The sequence below is a fragment of the Grus americana genome, chromosome 16, assembly GCF_028858705.1.
Source record: "Grus americana isolate bGruAme1 chromosome 16, bGruAme1.mat, whole genome shotgun sequence".
Lineage (NCBI taxonomy): Eukaryota > Metazoa > Chordata > Aves > Gruiformes > Gruidae > Grus > Grus americana.
Genome location: NC_072867.1, coordinates 16837353 through 16855353, shown reverse-complemented (window position 1 = coordinate 16855353; position 18001 = coordinate 16837353). Strand labels below are relative to the sequence as shown.

The window sequence follows — 18001 nt, the reverse complement described above, 5'->3', positions numbered from 1 at the left end:
TTCAGCCGGGTGCCGCTCCAGGAGCCCTCTCTGCCCTGTCAGTGCTGGAAGGGGGGGGGATTTTTTCCAGCAAGTTCACGGAATGCGTGCTGTGGGACCGCAGCAGTTCTGGGCACTGAGGTGAGGGAGGGAAACCAAGGCTTTTTGCCCTAGAGGGAGATGATCCGATTCTTCACGGAGGATCGGCTAAGGAACTGATTTCAGTAGCACTGAACAGCACAGCCCCTGCCTCCGAGAAAGCTTTTGTAAGCCTGCATTTGGAACTAGATACTAATACCTTCAACTGCAACCCCCTCTCAAATAATTCTCCCTTCCTGATGCTTCAAATAGTCTGCAGTACATGTGAAGGCTTTGAATTGTTCATGAAAGGGGAGGGGATTGAAATAGCAATTGTTATGCAGTACAGATGGCTTGAAAGGCAGGTTTTAGTTAAATTTGTTCACTGCAGTTAAGTGAGTATAAGGCAACACATGGCTTTACCTTTTATTAAATAATTAAGATACAAAAACGTCCCATCAGGCTCAGCATTCGGGTGCCACCGCTTTTGGCAGAGCATGATGCCGTGGAAGAGACGCAGCCCCAAGGTTGCCCTGCTGCAGAGCAGTCAGGACTCAGTGGCAGCGGGGCTGCGCCCGTCAGCGCTGTCCTCCTTCCTGATGATCTCCAGGTCGTCACATTCTTCGTACGTCGGCTCCTCCACGAAATCCCAGACCTCGGGGGAGAGTTCCTTCAGTTTTGGCAAGGGAAACCAGTGGACGGAGGTGTCGTTAAAGGTGTCCAGGTACCGGGGGTGCGCGGGGAGTGCCACTTCCTCCGTCCCTTTCAAGACCTAAAGAGCATTTGGGGAAAAAGTTCTGTACGACTCGGAAGAACTTTTCTGCAAAGTTCAGTTAAGAGTGGGTGAAGATGAGGATGGTGTTACCTCAACCCCTGTGCGCACTGTGTTCTGCAGATAATGTAGAATGATCCTAAAGCGATTCATTTTTATATTGTAGTGGCCAGGAAAAAAGGTTTTAAAAATAACCGCCCTCTTTCCAGCTGCAATTAATATCCTTTCTCATTAAAAGGTGCTTTGTCAACACAAACCAATAATGTTAAAAAACTAGCGGCTCCTACCTTTGCTATGTAAGAATAATCTCTCTCCAATATTCTTGACAGCAATCTGGAATGACACAAGGTAAGGGCATTAGACACACCACGCCCGTGGAATTGGCACAACTTTTCTGAACGGGCGTTGGGGAGAGGAAGGGTCAGAGATGGCTGATCACTGCAACCAGGGCAGCGAGTTCAAAACGAGCAAAATCTGGAAATCGCTGTCAGAAGCAACGTTAAAAGGAGTCAAGGAAGCAAGGAGAGGAAAGCGCTGCTGGAGGCAGCGGAACCTTCCCGGGGGGGGGGGGGGTGCACGCACCTCTCCTCCATTCCTTTAAAGCTGTTCCCGATGATGACCATTTTGGACAGAGCCCCCGCGGACCAGTTCCTCCAGAGCAGGTTGTTGTACAGGGCTTTCCCGCAGTGCACCATGTAAAACAGCGTGCCCGAGCCCTCCACGCCGTGCTTCCCCTCCTGCGCGCAAACCGCCCGGTCCCGTTACGGACGGAGCCCCGGCAGCCGGGCAGGTCGCCGGGGAAGGGGGGGGGGGGGGGTGCCCCGCTCACCTCGTTGTCCGGGAGCAGCCGCAGCCCCAGCCGCGCCAGCGCCGCCAGCTCCCGGGCGGAGAAGACGGGGTCGAACAGCGAGCAGCGCCCGGGCGGCACCTGCGGGGATGGGGGCGGCCGTGGGCGGGGGGCCGCGGGGACACCCCCCCCCAACCCCCGCCGGTTCCCCGCCCCGTCCTCACCCCCAGCTCCTCCAGCAGCAGCAGCAGGAAGGCCAGCTGGAGCCGGGCGGCGGGGCAGCCGCTGAACCGCCCCAGGCCGTAGCAGACGCAGCGGAAGGGCGGCTCCGAGCTGCCGCCCAGCGGGGCCCGCACGGCTCCTGCGGGCACGGAGAGAGGCGTCAGCCCCGGGCTCGGCGGCCCCGTTTCCCCGCCCCGCTCCCCGCACGCACGCACCGGCGCTCGCCGCCCAGAAGCCGGAGCTCAGCAGATCGTCCCTACGGGGAGAGCGCGGCGTCAGCGGGGCCCGGCAGCCCGGCGCGGGGGGACACACACCGCGACCAGACGGGCCGGGGCCGGGCACTCACCGCGCCTCCCGCAGCCCCCGCAGCACCGCGCCGCCTTCCGCCTCCTCCTCCGCCTCTCCGCCCGCCCGGCCCCGCCGCCGCCTCCGCCCGCCCGCCGGGCGCCACTCGCCCGCCGCCGCCGCCATGTGCCGCCCTCCCGGCCGCCGTAGCGCCGGCGGTCACGTGCCGCTGTCATGGGACCGGCGGGCCGCTCCCCGGAAGCGGCAGCAGGAGGCCGGGCCGCTCAGCCCCGGCGGCGGCGGGTTCCCCCCTCCCCGCTCCCGGACGGACAGCCCTTCGCTAGGCCCGGCCCGGCCGCCGGGAGCCCGCCGCCGACCGATGGCCCGTCCCGCCGTGCCGGAGCCGGGCTCGGCGCCATGGTGAGCCCCTTCTCCCCGGCTTCCCGCCGCGCCCGCGGGGCTCTCCCGGTCCCTGTTCCCGCCGCCGGCTCGTCGGTACGGAGGAGACACCGGCGCTGCTTCTGCCCGGGGGGCCGCGGTGCGGGGCTGCGTGCGGTCACGCGTGGAGTGTGACCCCGTCCTGAGCGCTGTCCCGGCGGGGAAACGGCTCTGGGAAAGCCGCCGGGACCCTGGGGCCAGGCCGGGTCTCTCCCGGGAATCGCTCCGGGGGGGCGGGAGACGCCCCGAGGCCGGCTGAGCCTTGGCCAGGCAGCAGTTTGTGCTGTTCGGTGTCACCTGCCGAGCTGCCTTTTGCGGCTCTTCCAGGCTTCACCGGGGTCTGCGGGGCAGCTCCTGTGCCAGGGCCGGTCCCAGCTCCCGCCTGGAACGCGCGGGCAGGCAGGGTCACTCGCTGCGGGCCTCCTCCAAAGGATGGCCTGCGGGGCGTCGCGATGCGGCCCTCTCCTGAAGGACACCTCTGCTCCTCGGGGCCCGTCCTGGACGGTCAGCACCCGAGCCAAAAGCAGCGGGTCACGGGAGCTGTTTGGACGGTGCGTGGTTCGTGCTTAATGAGAATTATTCCACGTGCTCGGCGTAGGAGAGCGTCTCCAGTCCGCATCTCCTTCCTCGTGTGGTAGCTGCAAAGCTATCGAACCTATCTTAAACCCACAGAAATGGTCAAATTTAATAGTTTGGGACCGTTCTAGTGCTGCTGTCATGTCTAAACTCGGTGTAATTGTGTAAGAACCGTGTCTCTCGTTTGTAATAACCTTTTTAGTGCTTTACTTGAAACAATAGAAAGGAGAGGGAGAAGCATAACGGTTTTCAAACATGCCATCATTTTTGCCAACACTTTGCTTTTTTAGGTGGAATTACTTTTTCTTTTACGATGGTTCAAAGGTTAAGGAAGAAGGAGATCCTACAAGTGCCGGGATTTGCTATTTTTATCCTTCTCAGGTAATGTCTGCCTTTACTTCAGTGTCTGTAGAGGAATGCCCGTGGGGTGAGTCAGTGCTGATAATTCTGGTTTGGGAATGGTGGAGCTCTGGGTTAATTCTTGCTTAGTGTTCGCAAAAGTTTTAAGAAAACTTGTGGAACTAGAACCAGGCGGAGTGGAGCGGGGCTCAACAGGACTCGGTGCACGGAGTTCCCTGGGCTTCTGAGGTGGGCATGGTGCTGGTGTACCCTGCTCCCTCACTGCGCGTTCTGGTCAGTGGCGTTGTCCAGCAGAGTCCAGGTTTGTTCTGGTGATAAATAAATGCACACGAGGGATGAAAGGTGCTCTAAATAAGCTCTAGGCCCTCGTGCTGCCTGAAGAAAGCGATCTGATTATTTTTTCCTTAGAAATTTGCCTGTGCTACTGCATTTAATTTATAATTTAACTTATAATTAATTTTTATTTGTACATGCATACAGTAGTGATTTTTTTTGTTCCAAGTCCTTTTAAAAGGAAAAAAGAAAAGTCTATCTTCCCTGCCTTCCTCAACAGACTCTCCCTGACCAGCAGGAACTGCTGTGCGGACAGATCGCCGGAGTGGTGCGCTGCATGACAGAGATTTCTGGAGTTCCTCCAAGTCTCATTCGCCTGAGGAAGCTCAAGTTTGCAGTTGTAGTGGACGGAAACTATCTGTGGGTGAGTTCGAGACCTGGAGGCAGTCGCAGAGCACAAACAGTGGGAGAGCCTGACCTACCGTATCAAACAAAGAGGGCTTTTTTATTTTTCAGGGCATGGGCTGCACCCAGATAGGCCTGGGGAGAGCTAGGGTGGGAACTTGCAATGCACAGCTTTCCATTGCAAGGTAACTTAAATTTTGTTTACCACAGCCTACATCCGTGTGCTATGGCAGTCACTTCAGCTGTTCTGTAAAACGCTTCACGTACCTCATTCGTGTGTCCACACCCAGCGCGTTTCCTTCAGACGTGCCTGGCGGTGGCTGTAAAGTGTTGAGCTCTGCGTCGTGATGTGTATCCCTGGGATACTGGCAATGACTAGAAACAGGATTCCGTGGGCTGCAGTTTATAAGGACTCCGTCTCCCTATTTGGTAGTCTGGCCGTTCTTTCCTTCTAACCCTCAGCGTTCCCCACTGCAGAGCTCTGTCAGCGTCAGCAGGCATTTAGTGTATAAAGAGCGGTGTGCGGCTGAGTCGTGACAAAAATGCCCCAAACCATCTCCTGGAAACGGCTACGAGCGGTCAGACCTATTGAGTTGCAGTGCTCCCAGGAGCACCCTCTAAGGCAGAAGGTCTGGTGCTTCTGTTTCTCTTGGCAACTCAAAAACTAAATGAAGCATCTATATTGCTGTAAATAACAAGTTCATTTGAATATTTTTAAGTACTTAGTTTCAGGAAAATGTTCTTAGCTATTAGAGCACCGAGCTAGGTCGTCTAACATGGGAAGGGAGTGTGTCTAAAAGGCTGGATTTCTGATATCATTTATTTATCCTGTCTGTGCCAGGGCACTTCTGTGGATATTTTTGAATCTTCATCTGCCTTGTGAATCTGGGGGTTGTTTGCCTGCCACAGAACTGCCTGCACGCCCTTGATACTCATTTGAAAGCGATAAGAGTTGTTCTCACCTGCTGTGCCTGGGTTTTGGCAGTAAACATTCCTCATTCATGGCTTTCTGTGTTAAAGGTTCTGGGCTGTGCTGTTGAGCTCCCTGATGTCAGCTGTAGACGGTTTCTGGAGCAGCTGATCAGCCTCTTCACCTTCTACAATGGACCTGTGCACCGTGCGTACATGGTAATTAAAGATCAGCAGCCGTGAGGTTTCTGCCCAGGAAGAGATCTCGCGCATCTGCCATATTGGCCGAGCTGTGCCCAGGCACACGTGTGCTGGCAAGTTCCCTTACACCATCCTCCTACTTGCAAAGGTCAGAGCAAGCTCACGTACCAAGGAATCGGGACCTGGGAAAGCGTACAGGCCCACCCTCCTTATTGCACTGAGGTAGTGTGGGTGTCTACTAGAAGTTTCACAGATGTTCAGTCTAAAGCAGTTTCCTCTTGATATCATCTTCTTCCTTATCCTCACAAGCTTGGCCACTTGTAGGTACCATCCCAGACTGATTGCATCGAACCATCCGAATGCGTTAAGGCCCATGCAGCTGTGTGGGTTTTTGTGTCCGCAGGCATTTTCTCAGGAGGAACTGAGCAGGCAGTGGGACAGATATATTGAACACATCCAAAAAAACACCAGCGACCTCCACAAGATTTTCAATTCTCTCTGGAATCTGGACAAAACCAAGGTAAAAGCCTGTCCTCTGCAACGTCTGGCTCTAGAGCTGCCCTAAAGCTCATGGGTTTGTGTTTATTTGCTGCTTTGAGCATTTCCCGGGATTCTCTGGCCTCACTTCTTGTGGCTCTCCTTGTCTAGGTGGACCCCCTGCTGTTACTGAAAGCAGCTCTCATCTTGCAAACTTGCCAGCGGTCTCCCCACGTCTTGGCAGGCTGCATTCTCTACAGAGGCTTGTAAGTAAGCAGGCGTTGCGTGAAGGCTTACCCTGCACGTCGGATCTGCCCCTGCCCAGGGCCGCGGGCCCAGGGAGCAGGGCAAGGGCACTGGCTGTACACAGGACTGTTTGTCACTGGCAGGAACATCAGTGCTTCGGGCAAGGTAATCTCTGGCTGCTGGTGCGTTCCAGAGAGGATAAATGGTTACTTGTGTTTAGCAGTAGGAGAGATGGAGGCACGAAGAAACTCAAGGTTTGGGTTTTAGTAGTAATCTGTTGTCCTTGATATTCAGCAGGACGTGAAGATTGAACTTCTTTTTAGGTAGAAGTCACCAAGAAAAAGAAAGATGTGTGAATATTATTCTTTCTCGTTAGTGTTCTCCTTGCAGTCTTGCAAATACGGTGCGTGTGTCTGTGTGTATTTTTGACTGACCTGTTGGCCAGGGCCACCGTCTATACTAGTAGAAAGTGCACAGAAGAATAAGGCAGAATTTCCCATGAGAAATGTTGGCTCACGTCAACCGAAGATTAATGATAGCTGGAGATGCTGCAGATGTGGCACTGACCGACATCAAGGAAAGCCTCAAAGGTGGCCTTGAAAGATAGGAGGTGGGGGATTCCGAGAATTGCTTGGCAATGACACCCAAGCACCTTTTTGCTTTGGCATAGACTGTTTCTGTCACACTTTTACAAGTGCTGGAAATATGCCACAACGTGTGCGTCTTTCCAGGTCGGACAGAGGCCGGCCAGGCATCTTTAAGGGAATGATCTCATGCATGCAAGGACGCTGAGCAGGAGTCACTGCCACACTGTAAGCTGGCAGCGCGGTGCGGTGGCAGTGGACATCTGACTTGAGAACAGAGTCACGTCCTGCGCCTGCCCATCAGTGTGTGTGTGTGTGTGTGTCTTGTCTGCCTGGTAGAGATTTTTCTTTCACCAAATGTCATCACGGTTCTCTGAACAACACTGCAAAGGGCTTCGTACCGGAGGTAAACTTTAGAGTCTTTTGGAGAATCTCCAGAATGTGGTTCTCAACAAGATGTAAACAGAAAGATGGAGAATACCTTAGGAAGCCCTGTCCAAGGGGGCTGTGCTGCAGTACTTTGAGTGCTGCTCTTTCCCAACCTTCTCCACTGCCCACAGCTCTTCATGGGGTGGCAGGAAGCCTGTAGGGATTGGTCTCTCTTGGGTCTCAACTCAGCAAAACCTGGTCTGTTGGCCAAATACCAGCAGGCAGTTTACCTGAGTTTGGAGTGGAACTGACCCAAAGACAAGAAGAAAACGAGGGTCCTGATGGTTGTTCAGCACGTGTTCCTGTGGTGCGGGGGATGCGTTAGCTCCAGCCCGAGTCTGGGGCTGCCCCTTCAACCTTGCAGAGTGTCTGGCAGGGCCGGGAGCGGTGGGCGCGCTGGAACCCCACTGTGGCACCGCCAGTTTTGCTCAGAGTACGAGTGAAAGTCTGGTGTGCCACTGCTGCTGGCTCTGCCCGTCCTGACGCACTGGGTGATGGGAGCCCGCGCCTGAGCTTCAGGAGATGACGCTCTGCTCATGGATGGCTTTGGTTTGTCCTTTTAGGATTGTGAGCACTCAGCTGCCGCCTCCTCTCACTGCCAAAGTTCTCCTCCAAGGCGATGAGTCTCCAGGCCAGGTATGTTGTTAAACGTGTTCCCTGTGTGCAGATACCCGCTCGGGAGGATGTGGTCTGGGAGCTCGTCACGTGGATCTTAGGTGTGCTGTTACTGGGAAGGACAAATGTTGGTGCTGATGCTAAAAGTTTTTATTCGTTATGATTTAGTAAGGTTTCAAGACTTCTGCATGAGGAATTTGCTTTTTTTTTTTCAGTCTTTAAGTTACTGATTTTATGAGTTCTCATCTATGTGATGTTTTGATTTGCTTTTTACCCAAGTTTAGGTATTTAGTGCTGAACGTACAAAATAAATATCTGAAAGTGACAAATCGATCTGTTTCCGTTGATGTTAAAGCCTGTCAAAAGTAATTATTTACCTGGTTCAAGATCTACAAAAAAACCCGTCAAGATCCAGATAGGAAGGCGGCCTCTGCTCTTACTCTGGTTGAGTGAACCGAGTTTTTGTGCCTTGAGGAGGCAGTAATGACAAATTGTAGAATTTGTCCTTGCTTTCAGGTGTACTTTGGTTCTTGGGAAGTTGCCTCGACTTGGAACAAATCATTGCCCAGCGTGGTAAACCAGTCACGGCGTTTGCCGAAGGGGATGGTCTGGGCCCTGCTGCAGTCGCGGGGAGGCTGAGGGGGCTCGAAGAGATGTCCTGGTGGCATGGTGGCAAGGGTTGAGTCACGCCACAGAGCTGATTCTTGGCTTTTCTTTCAGAGCAAGCCTGGAGGTGAGGAGCAGCGGGAGCCTGGTGAGCATCCAGCTGCAGAGTCCTGGTTGCCAAGCGCACAGCAGCAGCACATGGGGAAACTGGGGGGCGGCATGCTCTGCAGTGGGGGCACAACCTGGTTCTCTGGGATCACCTCCCAGCTCTTGCTGGCTGCAGGAGTGTATCCCTGAGGGTGGTGCTGCCACTCGTCAGCACGTGCCAGTGGTGGTTGTGTAATCGGAACTAGTTCCTTCCTTTGGCTGAGCAAAGGAGTTTGCTCTTTTGGGTTTATTTGTCAGTTCTGCAGATTCCCAACATGCTGCTTTAATTCCAGTTACCCATGTGCCTACTTGGCCACTGACGGAGCCCTGAAAACAGATGGCTGATGCTTTCAGTCCAAACCTTCAGTCATCGTTTTTGAGCATCAGTTTATAGATATTCTGCCAGGATGGTTAGAAAAAAATACTAAGGGAAAATTTAACTCTGTCGGGCATTAAGTGTGTGAGGAGGGTGGGAAAACGCTGCCTAGTCAGACGTGGTCAGTTTGTGGTGACCCAGGATACAGGATGATAGCATGCCTTCTCCTGCAGAAGCCTGTGGGCTGATGGGGTCTGGCTTCTGTTCTTCATGCTGGGCCACGTTGGTTTAATCCTCAAACCTCTATTGCTCTTGCAGATTCTCCATTGCCGCAGGGTGTCCGTATCATCCCGGTGTTCCTCACAGAAGATGAAGTCTCAATGCTCCGAGACTTTCCAGTGGAGTGGATGATGAGGTAGGAAATCAATGTGATGCATAGGGAGGCTTTTGCAGCAAGGGAGCTGACACGTGGCGCTGTGTCCTTACTGTTTTCTCTGACGCTAACTCAAACTCTGTCATCTGGCTGTTAAAGCTGCCTGAGGTCTTTCAGGCTGGACAGAATTTGTGCTGTCCGTATCTCTGTGTGAAGCAGCCTAAAGCAGAACTGTCCCAAGACCGACTGCAACGTTGTGGTGTTTCTCAGCTCACAGTGCTGTCCTTGTGCTGTGTAAGTAAGGGAGTGACGTTCCCAGGAGTCTGCCATGTCAGAGGCCTGTGCTTTCCACCCGCGTTAGGCCTTACCCCATCCTTTTCTGAGGTACATGCTCTTCGTAGCGGAGAATAGACCAGCTATTGAACACTGCCAGGAGGTGACGGTGTTATCAGGTATGTAATAACTCCAAACGGATCCTACTCAGTAGTTTAATCAACTTGTCATCTCCTGCCAGGTCATCCGTGTCCCCAGCAAGCCCTAGAGGAGAGAAGAATGCTCTCTGGTCCCAGGCAGTTTCAGAATCAACAGGAGTCCATGAAAACCAAGACCTGAATAATATCTCTGTGCAGGAGTCCCCTGAGCAAGCTTCAGGCACAGCGGCACCAGAAGATGCTGTGCCGTCAGGCCCTTTGAAGGACTTCCCCAACATGGAAGCCAGTACAAAGAATTCTCCAACTGCAAAACTGAGCAGCCCGGACAGCAAAAGTTCAGAGCTCAGTAGAAAGGCATCCTTCCCGTCAGAAAGAGACACAGAGCAGCTGCCAAGCCCCTCCACAGTCCACACTGCTGAATACGGTCAACCTACAGGTCCGTACCTGGAAGGCTTTTCCTTTCCAAACCCTTATGCCCAGGAGCAGGAGAGTCAGAGCATGGGGAAATCCCTTGTGGACTCTGATGTTGAGCAACGCAGTTTCCAAAGTCCTGCAGCCACTGGCAGTCCAGCCATTCGCTCTCCTGCCCAAGAGCTGAGCAGAAGGAAATCGAGTGAACAAGACGAGCAGGGGACTGCGAGCCTAAACAGCGTCTCTGGAGAAAGCAGCGGTGCGGCTGGTGGCACTGTGTGGGGCTTGCATTGCCCAGCGGCGGCTGTACAGTCAGGGCTCCCGAGCAGGAGTCGGCTGCCGGCTGCGGGGGTTCAGGAGAGCCTGCCTGGTGACCCAGCAGAGAACACGCGCTGTCCCAGCAGCGGGGAGAGGGGACACGGTCTGGGAGCCCAGGCTGGTGCGGAGTCAGGCACGCGGTGCAAACCAGTTAAGATGAGCTTGTATGTCCACTGCATTAAGGGGCTTGTGCTCTCCCTCCTGGCTGAAGATCAGCTCCGAGAGGACCGGAGCTCCGTTGAAGATGTGGTAAGTGGGAAAGCTCTTCCACACCTGCAGGTACACTCATGCTGCTTGAGGGTGGTGGGGACAGCGCAAGCGTTGGATCACCGTTCCCATCTCTTCCCTTGCCTGCTCTGCGCTGTGTGAGGCAAAGCCATTTGGCTTAGGGTTCATCACCGCAGCTGAAGCTATGTGGGAGGTTGTTTGCGAACGTCAGGCAGCGAGCCCGAGAGGTGAGAGCGCTGTCTCACAGGCGACTCTTGTTGCCTGTTGTTGTCTGTCGGTGCCAGCGCCGGAGCAGAACGTGTAGGTGTGACCGTCAGACAGCCCCGCCGGCTGCCAAAGGCCTGTGCTGGAGTTGGGATTTGTTGGGAAACCCCGTCAGTTTTGTAGTGCTTTTTGGAAAGCAAGGTGTGTTCTCTGTTTAACCTCCACTTTGCACGTCGCAGCCTTTCGCTCTGGAAGCACCAGACGTTCCTGGCAGCAAGTCCCCGGAGCGTTTCCTTTCTGCATGAAAGCCTGGCTGCCCGCGTCCCCAGCGTGCTCCTCCCTGGCACCGCTCTCGGGGGCCGGAGGGCCGGGTGGGTGCTCCGGATAGGTGCTGTACCGGAGCCATCCTAAATGACCGGTGCAGGATTTGCTTCGGTGCGCAGGCTTCCCTGCCAAGCGGCACAGTTCAGCTTGTGGGGCTGTGGGGGAAGGACATGCCGGCCCCCGGCGTTTCCCGGTGAAGCATTAGTCTGCAGAGCTGCCGCCTGGCCTCTGCTTCCCTGCCAGGGAGCTGAGTCAAAGCTGCAGAGGCCTGTTTGATATGCCAGTTGCCATGGGAACCACCTAATTTCTTTTAACCGTCAGACTGGAAGGTGGAGGGAAGCTCAGACTAAGGCTGGCTCCGAGCACTAGCAGAGCCTCAAGGTTACTCCTCTTTCTTCCCAGCTCTGCGACTCGGAAGCTGTGGTGTGACCCCCCCGTGAGCAGGGGGTGCCACCTCCGCACAGCACGTGAAGGTTGACGTGCCCAGGAAGGGGTTGCTGCAAAATCAGCAGAGGCCAGGAGGTGCAGCCGTGGCCTTTTTGCACCGGACGTGGCACATTGTTCCGTCCACGGCTCCTGCTCTGCTGTGTCTTCTCCAGTGCAGGGAGAGAGGAGGATGCAGGCAGGAACTGATGCTCTCGAGAGCTGAAGGTCATCCTTGTTGTACAGGAACCCTCAGCTTCTCTGGGTTTCCTCCGGTTGCAGCCCTGCTGTGCTCAGAGGTGGTGTGCTTCCCGGTGGCACGTGCGGCACCCGTGGCTGGAAACCAGCCTCTGCTCTGCTTCACGTCCGACCTGCCGTGAGAAGGGGCGTCTGAAGGATGTAGCTGGCGTGTGCAATGCCTTGCTGCGGGGGTTAGCTCTGTGAGTGACACGTTGCACATCCTCCTCCCGTCAAATGCCTGGGCAAAGCCAGCGGTGGGCCCAGCCTGGCTCAATTTGTCATTCTTTAAGTCTCAAGATCAAGTGCCCGACACTGGCGTGCCGCGTATCAGTCGATTTTCCTTTACGCGTTGCCCTGGGGTTGATGAAGCCCTGTTCCGTTCGGGTTCCTCTTTTCCCAGACACGCTGCTTCCATCTCGCATACTCTTGCTTTGCATCCCACCTTAGTAAAACCGTACTTTCCCACAGCTCGGATTTGGACTGTGATTGGGTTCTTCTGACTACACCCTTCCTCTGGGTGCAGGTGTTTGCTGTCTCTTAGGAGAGATGCTCTGCACGTCCCGTCACCCCAGGAGGAAGCGTACTGTTCGAGGAGGCAGAACCGTTCTCTGCTGCTGGCATCATGGTGGATTTGAGGCGTAATCTCAGCTTGTCTGTTCCTTTGTTTATCTGTAGATTTAAAATGACCCTCAGCTCTCAGGGATGCCAAAGCTTAGTTATAATTAATGTTTGTCGAATGCTTTGAGGCCCCTGAATGACACCAAAGAAGGGTAAAATATGCTACTTGTGCAGCTGAGAACAGCAGGCAGGGCCGATCATCCCTCGGGGAGGGCGGTTTCCAATGCTTTCCCCGCAGTGCAGGAGGCTTTGGAGGCTCTCGGGCTCGCTTCCTGCCGCTCCTCAGCTCTTATCCCTTCATTGCGCTGTGCAGAAAAGAAAATCTGTTCTGGGACCAGGGGGATCAAGGGCAGGCCAGGCGCTGCCGTCCTGCTGCATGGAGGCTTGAGCCTCTGTGGTGGGGGAAAGCACGTGGGCAGGCTGGAGGATTATGCAGTTAATCTTCCCAGCCCTGCCTGCGCCTTGCCTGCACCCTGCCTACTGCCTGGGAGCCTCAGCACAGCCAGAGAAGCTGGGCTGCTGAAAGTCCAGCTTGGCTTTCATGTTAGTACGTTGCTGTGTGAATCCATTGGTCTGTGCCAGGCCTGTTGTTACCCCACGGGTGAGGCTGTTTCCTTGGCTTTTCTTTTTGGTGGTTTTTTGGTTTTTTCCCCCTCTGGTGACAGCCCAGTGCCTGCAGCCTGCGGCTGGCTGGAAACTCAGCGCAGAGGCTGGGTGCCCGTTAGAAGATTCACTCGTGTGTTGGGAAGGTGCTGTGGGAAACGCTGCAGGCAATTAAATCCAGCCCAAGCGTGTAAAGCTGCATCCTGTGTTGTACTGTCTGTCTGGTGTAATAAGGGCTGGAAGCAAAGGAATGTTCCTTGCTGCAGCTGAAAGTCACGGCCAGGATGTGAAAATGAGCCCTGGAGAGTAATGTTTGATGGTAAATTAATGGAGTCTTGCATTTTCCTGTAATGAATAGCATCAGGTCATTTAATGGCTTATTTTCAGGCTGGAGCGCCCTTTTCTGAGTCCCCGTCCTGCTCACTGTGAGCTGTGAGCCTCATCTGCTCTCCTCTGTGCTCAGGTTTCCCAGCCGTTCCTGGTGGAGCCCGGGCAGCAGCCGCGAGCATGGAAGGGTCCGGTCCCTCTGGCATCGGCATCGGTTGCCCGAGCTCCCTCCGGTACCTCCTTGGAGGTCTAGGCGAAGCAGGGCTTCCACGCTAACACTTGCCTGGTTTTGCCTGTCTGCAGTACCACAGCAGTCTGGCTTCTCTGAACGGCCTTGAGGTTCATCTGAGGGAGACGCTGCCCAAAGACTCCTCGTCCTCAGCCAAGGCAAGCTACAGCTTCACTCACTATGACTGTGTTCAGAACGTACTCACGGGTAAGCCTTCGTCTTCTGGAACAGCAGCTGCTTCAGAGGAGGGAATAGGGAGGGGAACAGGGCCTACGGTAACCTTTTCTCATGCTTCAGACAGCTCCTCAGAAACCGTGCGTGCCATAACTCGTACAAAATAGCCTGGATATAAGGCCCTATTGAGGAAGCTTTGTCTTTTGTGAGTTTATAATCTTCCGAAGGCTTGTTGATGACTTTGTTTGGATGAGAGCCCGAGGCTGCTGGGAGATGGAGCAGCTGCCACCGGCGCTTTGCTCGGAATGACGTTGCTTGGGGTTCTGCTAAGGGCTAAGGCTGAGGATGGGACTTGACATCCTCTTCAAACCCACCCTCCTTCCCCCGACTTTGTTCATCCCTGGTGTGATGCCTTTTGTCCAGCTGTACAACAGAGTGTTTGTCGTCGTTTCTGGCTACGAGAAGGAGGAGCTGGGAACAGGTAGTAGCCAGCAGTTTGGAGACTGCTGCCCTGGGTAGACCATCGACATGCATTGCTCCAGTTCGTTCGAATGTTTCCCTTTTTCTGGCAGCCTCCCAGGCAGCATCCTGGCTCTCTCCAGCTCAGAAGTGCTTTAGGAAAAGAGAGAAACCCCAGTGATTCTGGGTAACCCAGGTCTCAGGCTGCCTTGTCGCCCCGCTGACGTGTGTACCTGCAGGGAAGGGTGCACCAGGATTTCTGTTCGTGCGCGGCCAAGCACGGCGCAAGTCACGGGCTAATTTCATTGCTGGGATTTTAGTGTCACCCAGTCTCTGTTCTGCAGATACCCAGGGTCAGTGGGAGAGGTCTGCCTTTTCCTGCTCCGTAAACGGGGGCACGCTCCTGCACAGAGTGGGCTTTTAACACCCCCCTTACTCCTTTCTGCAGCCAACCTGCCGCACACACCTGGCCCTCTGGATCGGCACTTCCTGAGAGCTGCTACGCTGATCCACTCCGACTTCAACCAGCTTCCGACTGCTTCAGAAATTATAATTAGGTGAGGTGCGCTTACAGCTCCCTCCTCTTCCAGGCGCAGGAGCACCGTGTGGCACACGGAACAGGCAGAAGGGGGAAACCCCTTCGCCAAGGTGTGCTGAGGTTTGGTGTGTGCTATAATCGCGCTGGTGTCTCTTGCCGAGGGTCAGTCGCGTTGCCTCGTTCCCTGCAGTTTGCTCTTTGGATGTGGGCTACTTAATATTCTGCCGGTAGTGTGATCTGGGTGTTGAGAGGCTAGAATGGCACTGAGGTGAGTGAGCTGGAGGCACGGCTGAGTTGTGCCACGGGTTTCAATTGAGGTACAGTGCTAGAATATTGCCAGTTCCTGGCACCATAAGGTTCTAAGACGCAGTTTTAAATATAGCTGTTCCTAATAAATTTGTGTCTCGGCTGGGAGCCAAGGCACCCAGAATTGGCAACCTAGATTTTGTTTTCTTGCACGGCTTGCTGGGTTGGAAACACACTGTAATGTGCGTGGCAAACTCAATTGTGATGCGCCAGGCAAGATGGTCTTATCACAGGCAGAGCCCTCCGCACAGCCGTGGCTAAAGCTGATCTTGTGCTACGGCACTCCCCGTTTCTGTAGCTGATCTCGGGGAGGACGGGGATGTTGGGAGCACGCAGAGATACTGCCTGCCTGGCTGTGCTCATTTTCCAAAACATGATGAAATAAAGATGCTTCTGGGAATTACACTGTTTCGCTTCTCTGACACAGCTTGCCAAGGGAATGTGAATCATGCACTTCTGCTAAACAAGGAGTCCTCCAGCACTGTAGTTTGACTGGCTCCTTAAATCCCGTACCAGCTAAGCTGGTGTATTCTGCGTTGCCCCAAAAAAAGCAACTCCATGTGTGAATCAGACTGAGTAACAAGACGACTAAAACCGCTTTCTTTTGTGGAGAGTTGTCACGGAAGGGTGTCAGCAAACATACCAGTTGCTGCTTTCCTCCGTCAAGGAGGAGTACAGAGTCCTTTGCTTTTCTCCTTGCCAGCCCTCTTGCAGGTAAATACTGAGCGGTGGGTTTTTAATCAACAACTCGAGCTGTTGTGGTTACAGTGTCTGTTGTCTGAGCTTCATCACACGTGTGACTACACAACCTGAAGTCCCTCTCAGTAGCTGGGAGCCTGGTGCCACAAGTATCCCAGTGCCCAGCCCGGTGAGTTGAGGGGGATCTTGCACGAAGCTGTAAACCCTGACCGCTGCCTTCTCTCCTGCCCTGCTAGGAACGCCTCCACAGCCGTGTACGCCTGCCGGAACCCCGTCCAGGAAACCTACTTCCAGCAGCTGGGTGCTCCGTCCCGCAACTCGGGTGTTCCCAACCCTCACGACAGTGCGTTCAGCTTGCCGAGCAAGGCCAAGCAAAAGCTGCTGAAGCACGGAGTGAACCTGCTTTGAACTGATGCGCTGAGGCAACGTGTTGCAGTTCATCTCCAATAAGTAAAATCTCAAAGCCATTTTCTGCACAGGAGGCAGGAGGCTCTGTGCTACGTCTGCGGGGTCTGCAGCCTGCCTTGCCCTGAGGAAGGGGCGCGCTTGCTGCCCTGTTCCTGCAGCACCTTTTGTGCCAGTGCAGGGGATTGCTGATGTTAGCACTTGCCAAAGACTGAAGGTAGAAAATAGCGGTGTGGGGGTGCTTGGTTTACATTGACTGTAGGACTGTGTGTGGTGCTGCTGAGCAGGCAGAGACCCCTGGAGTGCCTTGACCTAAAGTAAAACCTCCTCTTGCTCTAAGCTACACAGACTCTGGGCTATGGGGCAGTACTGGCTTTCAGAGATGTCAGTCAGACACTGCATCTGCCCGGAGTTCTGTGCCTACACTCGCCCTGGTCAGACTTGGGCTTTATTTATATCTCTTAATCTATAGGAATGATCCCCTGCCACGACGTAATGCCTTACCTTGACTAACAGAGCCGGCATGTTCTCCGACTAACTGGAACAGAACAAGTGCTGCAAAACTCATAACCCTCCTACAGGCGCTGTCAGGAGGTTTTTATATGCAGCTGACTGTGGGAGCTCCTTGTCCCCGCACGTGTGCCTGATTGGGGATCGTGCAGCACAGCGTTGCTTCCCTGCTGCCCCCAACGCAGTTGTAGCTCGCCAACCTCTCACAGGGGCCGTGGTGATGATGGTGGTACCAATGCAGTACGCTTCCTGCCTGCTCCTCGGCCTTCTGCTTCCTCCCCTCCCTCCTCTGGAGGACCTTGTTTCACCTCCTTGCTCCTGCTGCTCTGTTTGTCTACGCTCTGTTGACATAAAAGGCATGTGGGAGCCCCTTGAGCTAATGGGACCAAAGAGGCTTTGCAGCTCCTCGGCAGATGTTCTCTTTCTGCTCAGACAGACGGTGTGTCCCCTCTCAGCAGCTGCTGGGGGGAGGACGGGTGGTGACGGCTGCTTGGACCCGACTGATGGATACCTGTATCTGTGCTCTGTTTCAAAACCTGCTGCTGTTACACGCACATCACTGACTGTGAAAATAAAGGAGTCTCCGAGGCTCAGCCAAGCGCTACGTGTCAGTGGCCAGAGTCCACCTTGCTGCTTGGTCGTCTTGTTTGTGATCCCCGGTGTGAGGGTTTGGGCTTGGGTGACCCGTTACCCCTCGTTAGCTCCGTGCCAAGCGCGAGTCCCTGCACTGGTGGGGTTGAACGGGCAGTGCCTGTTGCTTCCATCACTCCCGCAAAGCGGGTCATGTCAGGGCCTTAGAAGATTGCTAAGGGCAGATGTGGTACTGGCTTCTCCGTGAAATGCTGAGCAGACTCGTGTCGGCGTTAGCAGGGCCCCCCGGGAGCTGGACACGGTAAAGTCACCATCGTCACAGCTGCCTGGTAGCTGTGCCATCGCAGGGCTCCTCTGCAGACCTTGGCTGGGAAATGCAGTGCGCTCCAGAGGAAGAGCCAGCTGCGGGCTCAGGGGTGGCTGGGCACGGATTTGTCGTCTGGCAGCCGAGGAGGCGTTTCGGCAGCTGGAGAGCCGTGTGGCACTGCTCCCTGCTCCTGCTGTCCTCCTTGCGGGGACTACCGCAGTGGAACTGCTCCTCACTGAAGTACCATCAGTTCCTGTTGGCCAGCGGCAGTGTAGATGTGAAATCCCATTGGAAAGCCGGAGTACAGCCATCCCGCAGAGCTCCTGCCTCGGCGATACCCATGCGTAAGGGGGCACAGAGTAAGGCACTGCCTCCCCGAGTTATGGACAAGCTGCTTTGGTTCTGGAGCGGCACCGTGTAGGTGAGGGACGAGGAGGCAGGAGGAAAGATGGTTGTGCGATGCTCCGGGCTCCTCTGCCATGCTGAGCCAAGAGGGTCCCTCTGTCAGCTGCTGCTCTGTCCCCTCTCTGCCCCCCTGCAGCCCTGACCCAGGCTCCCTCTGCCTCGGACTGCCGGGA

At 54.9% G+C, this 18001-nt stretch overlaps 2 protein-coding genes across 8 annotated transcripts; one reads left to right on the top strand and one right to left on the bottom strand.

Moving 5' to 3' along the window:
- Positions 1-469: 469 nt before the first annotated feature.
- SRRD (SRR1 domain containing) lies at positions 470-2322 on the bottom strand. Its single transcript, XM_054843738.1, has 7 exons — positions 2185-2322; positions 2054-2094; positions 1841-1977; positions 1659-1757; positions 1412-1566; positions 1117-1162; positions 470-829 (listed from the first exon to the last, which is right to left on the bottom strand). Exons 1-7 carry the CDS (start codon positions 2307-2309, stop codon positions 605-607), a joined length of 828 nt encoding a protein of 275 aa, XP_054699713.1. The 5' UTR covers positions 2310-2322; the 3' UTR covers positions 470-604.
- HPS4 (HPS4 biogenesis of lysosomal organelles complex 3 subunit 2) lies at positions 2308-17150 on the top strand. Of its 7 annotated transcripts, XR_008579464.1 has the most exons (14): positions 2308-2543; positions 3428-3518; positions 4051-4194; positions 5196-5303; positions 5689-5805; positions 5934-6028; positions 7585-7657; positions 8357-8390; positions 9024-9120; positions 9593-10487; positions 13509-13641; positions 14181-14420; positions 14516-14624; positions 15847-15865. XR_008579464.1 is itself a non-coding variant. In XM_054843723.1 (13 exons), exons 1-13 carry the CDS (start codon positions 2308-2310, stop codon positions 16016-16018), a joined length of 2286 nt encoding a protein of 761 aa, XP_054699698.1. In that variant the 3' UTR covers positions 16019-17150. The 7 variants fall into 7 exon arrangements, 5 of the variants coding, with proteins under 5 accessions (XP_054699698.1, XP_054699697.1, XP_054699696.1 ...); XR_008579465.1 differs by lacking the exon at positions 14181-14420 and having other exon boundaries at positions 13509-13592; positions 15847-15982; XM_054843723.1 differs by lacking the exon at positions 14181-14420 and having other exon boundaries at positions 4069-4194; positions 15847-17150.
- Positions 17151-18001: the final 851 nt, after the last annotated feature.

Bases quoted from the DNA above. Each gene is read 5' to 3' on its own strand.
- HPS4 (XM_054843721.1), top strand. From the start codon at position 2,308: ATGTGCCGCCCTCCCGGCCGCCGTAGCGCCGGCGGTCACGTGCCGCTG. The intron at 7,658-8,356 runs GTATGTTGTTAA...CTTTTCTTTCAG, and splicing joins GCGATGAGTCTCCAGGCCAG to AGCAAGCCTGGAGGTGAGGA. The intron at 8,391-9,023 runs GTGAGCATCCAG...TTGCTCTTGCAG, and splicing joins TGAGGAGCAGCGGGAGCCTG to ATTCTCCATTGCCGCAGGGT.
- SRRD (XM_054843738.1), bottom strand. From the start codon at position 2,309: ATGGCGGCGGCGGCGGGCGAGTGGCGCCCGGCGGGCGGGCGGAGGCGG. The intron at 2,095-2,184 runs GTGAGTGCCCGG...CTCTCCCCGTAG, and splicing joins CGGGGGCTGCGGGAGGCGCG to GGACGATCTGCTGAGCTCCG. The intron at 830-1,116 runs GTAGGAGCCGCT...AATGCTCTTTAG, and splicing joins ATTATTCTTACATAGCAAAG to GTCTTGAAAGGGACGGAGGA.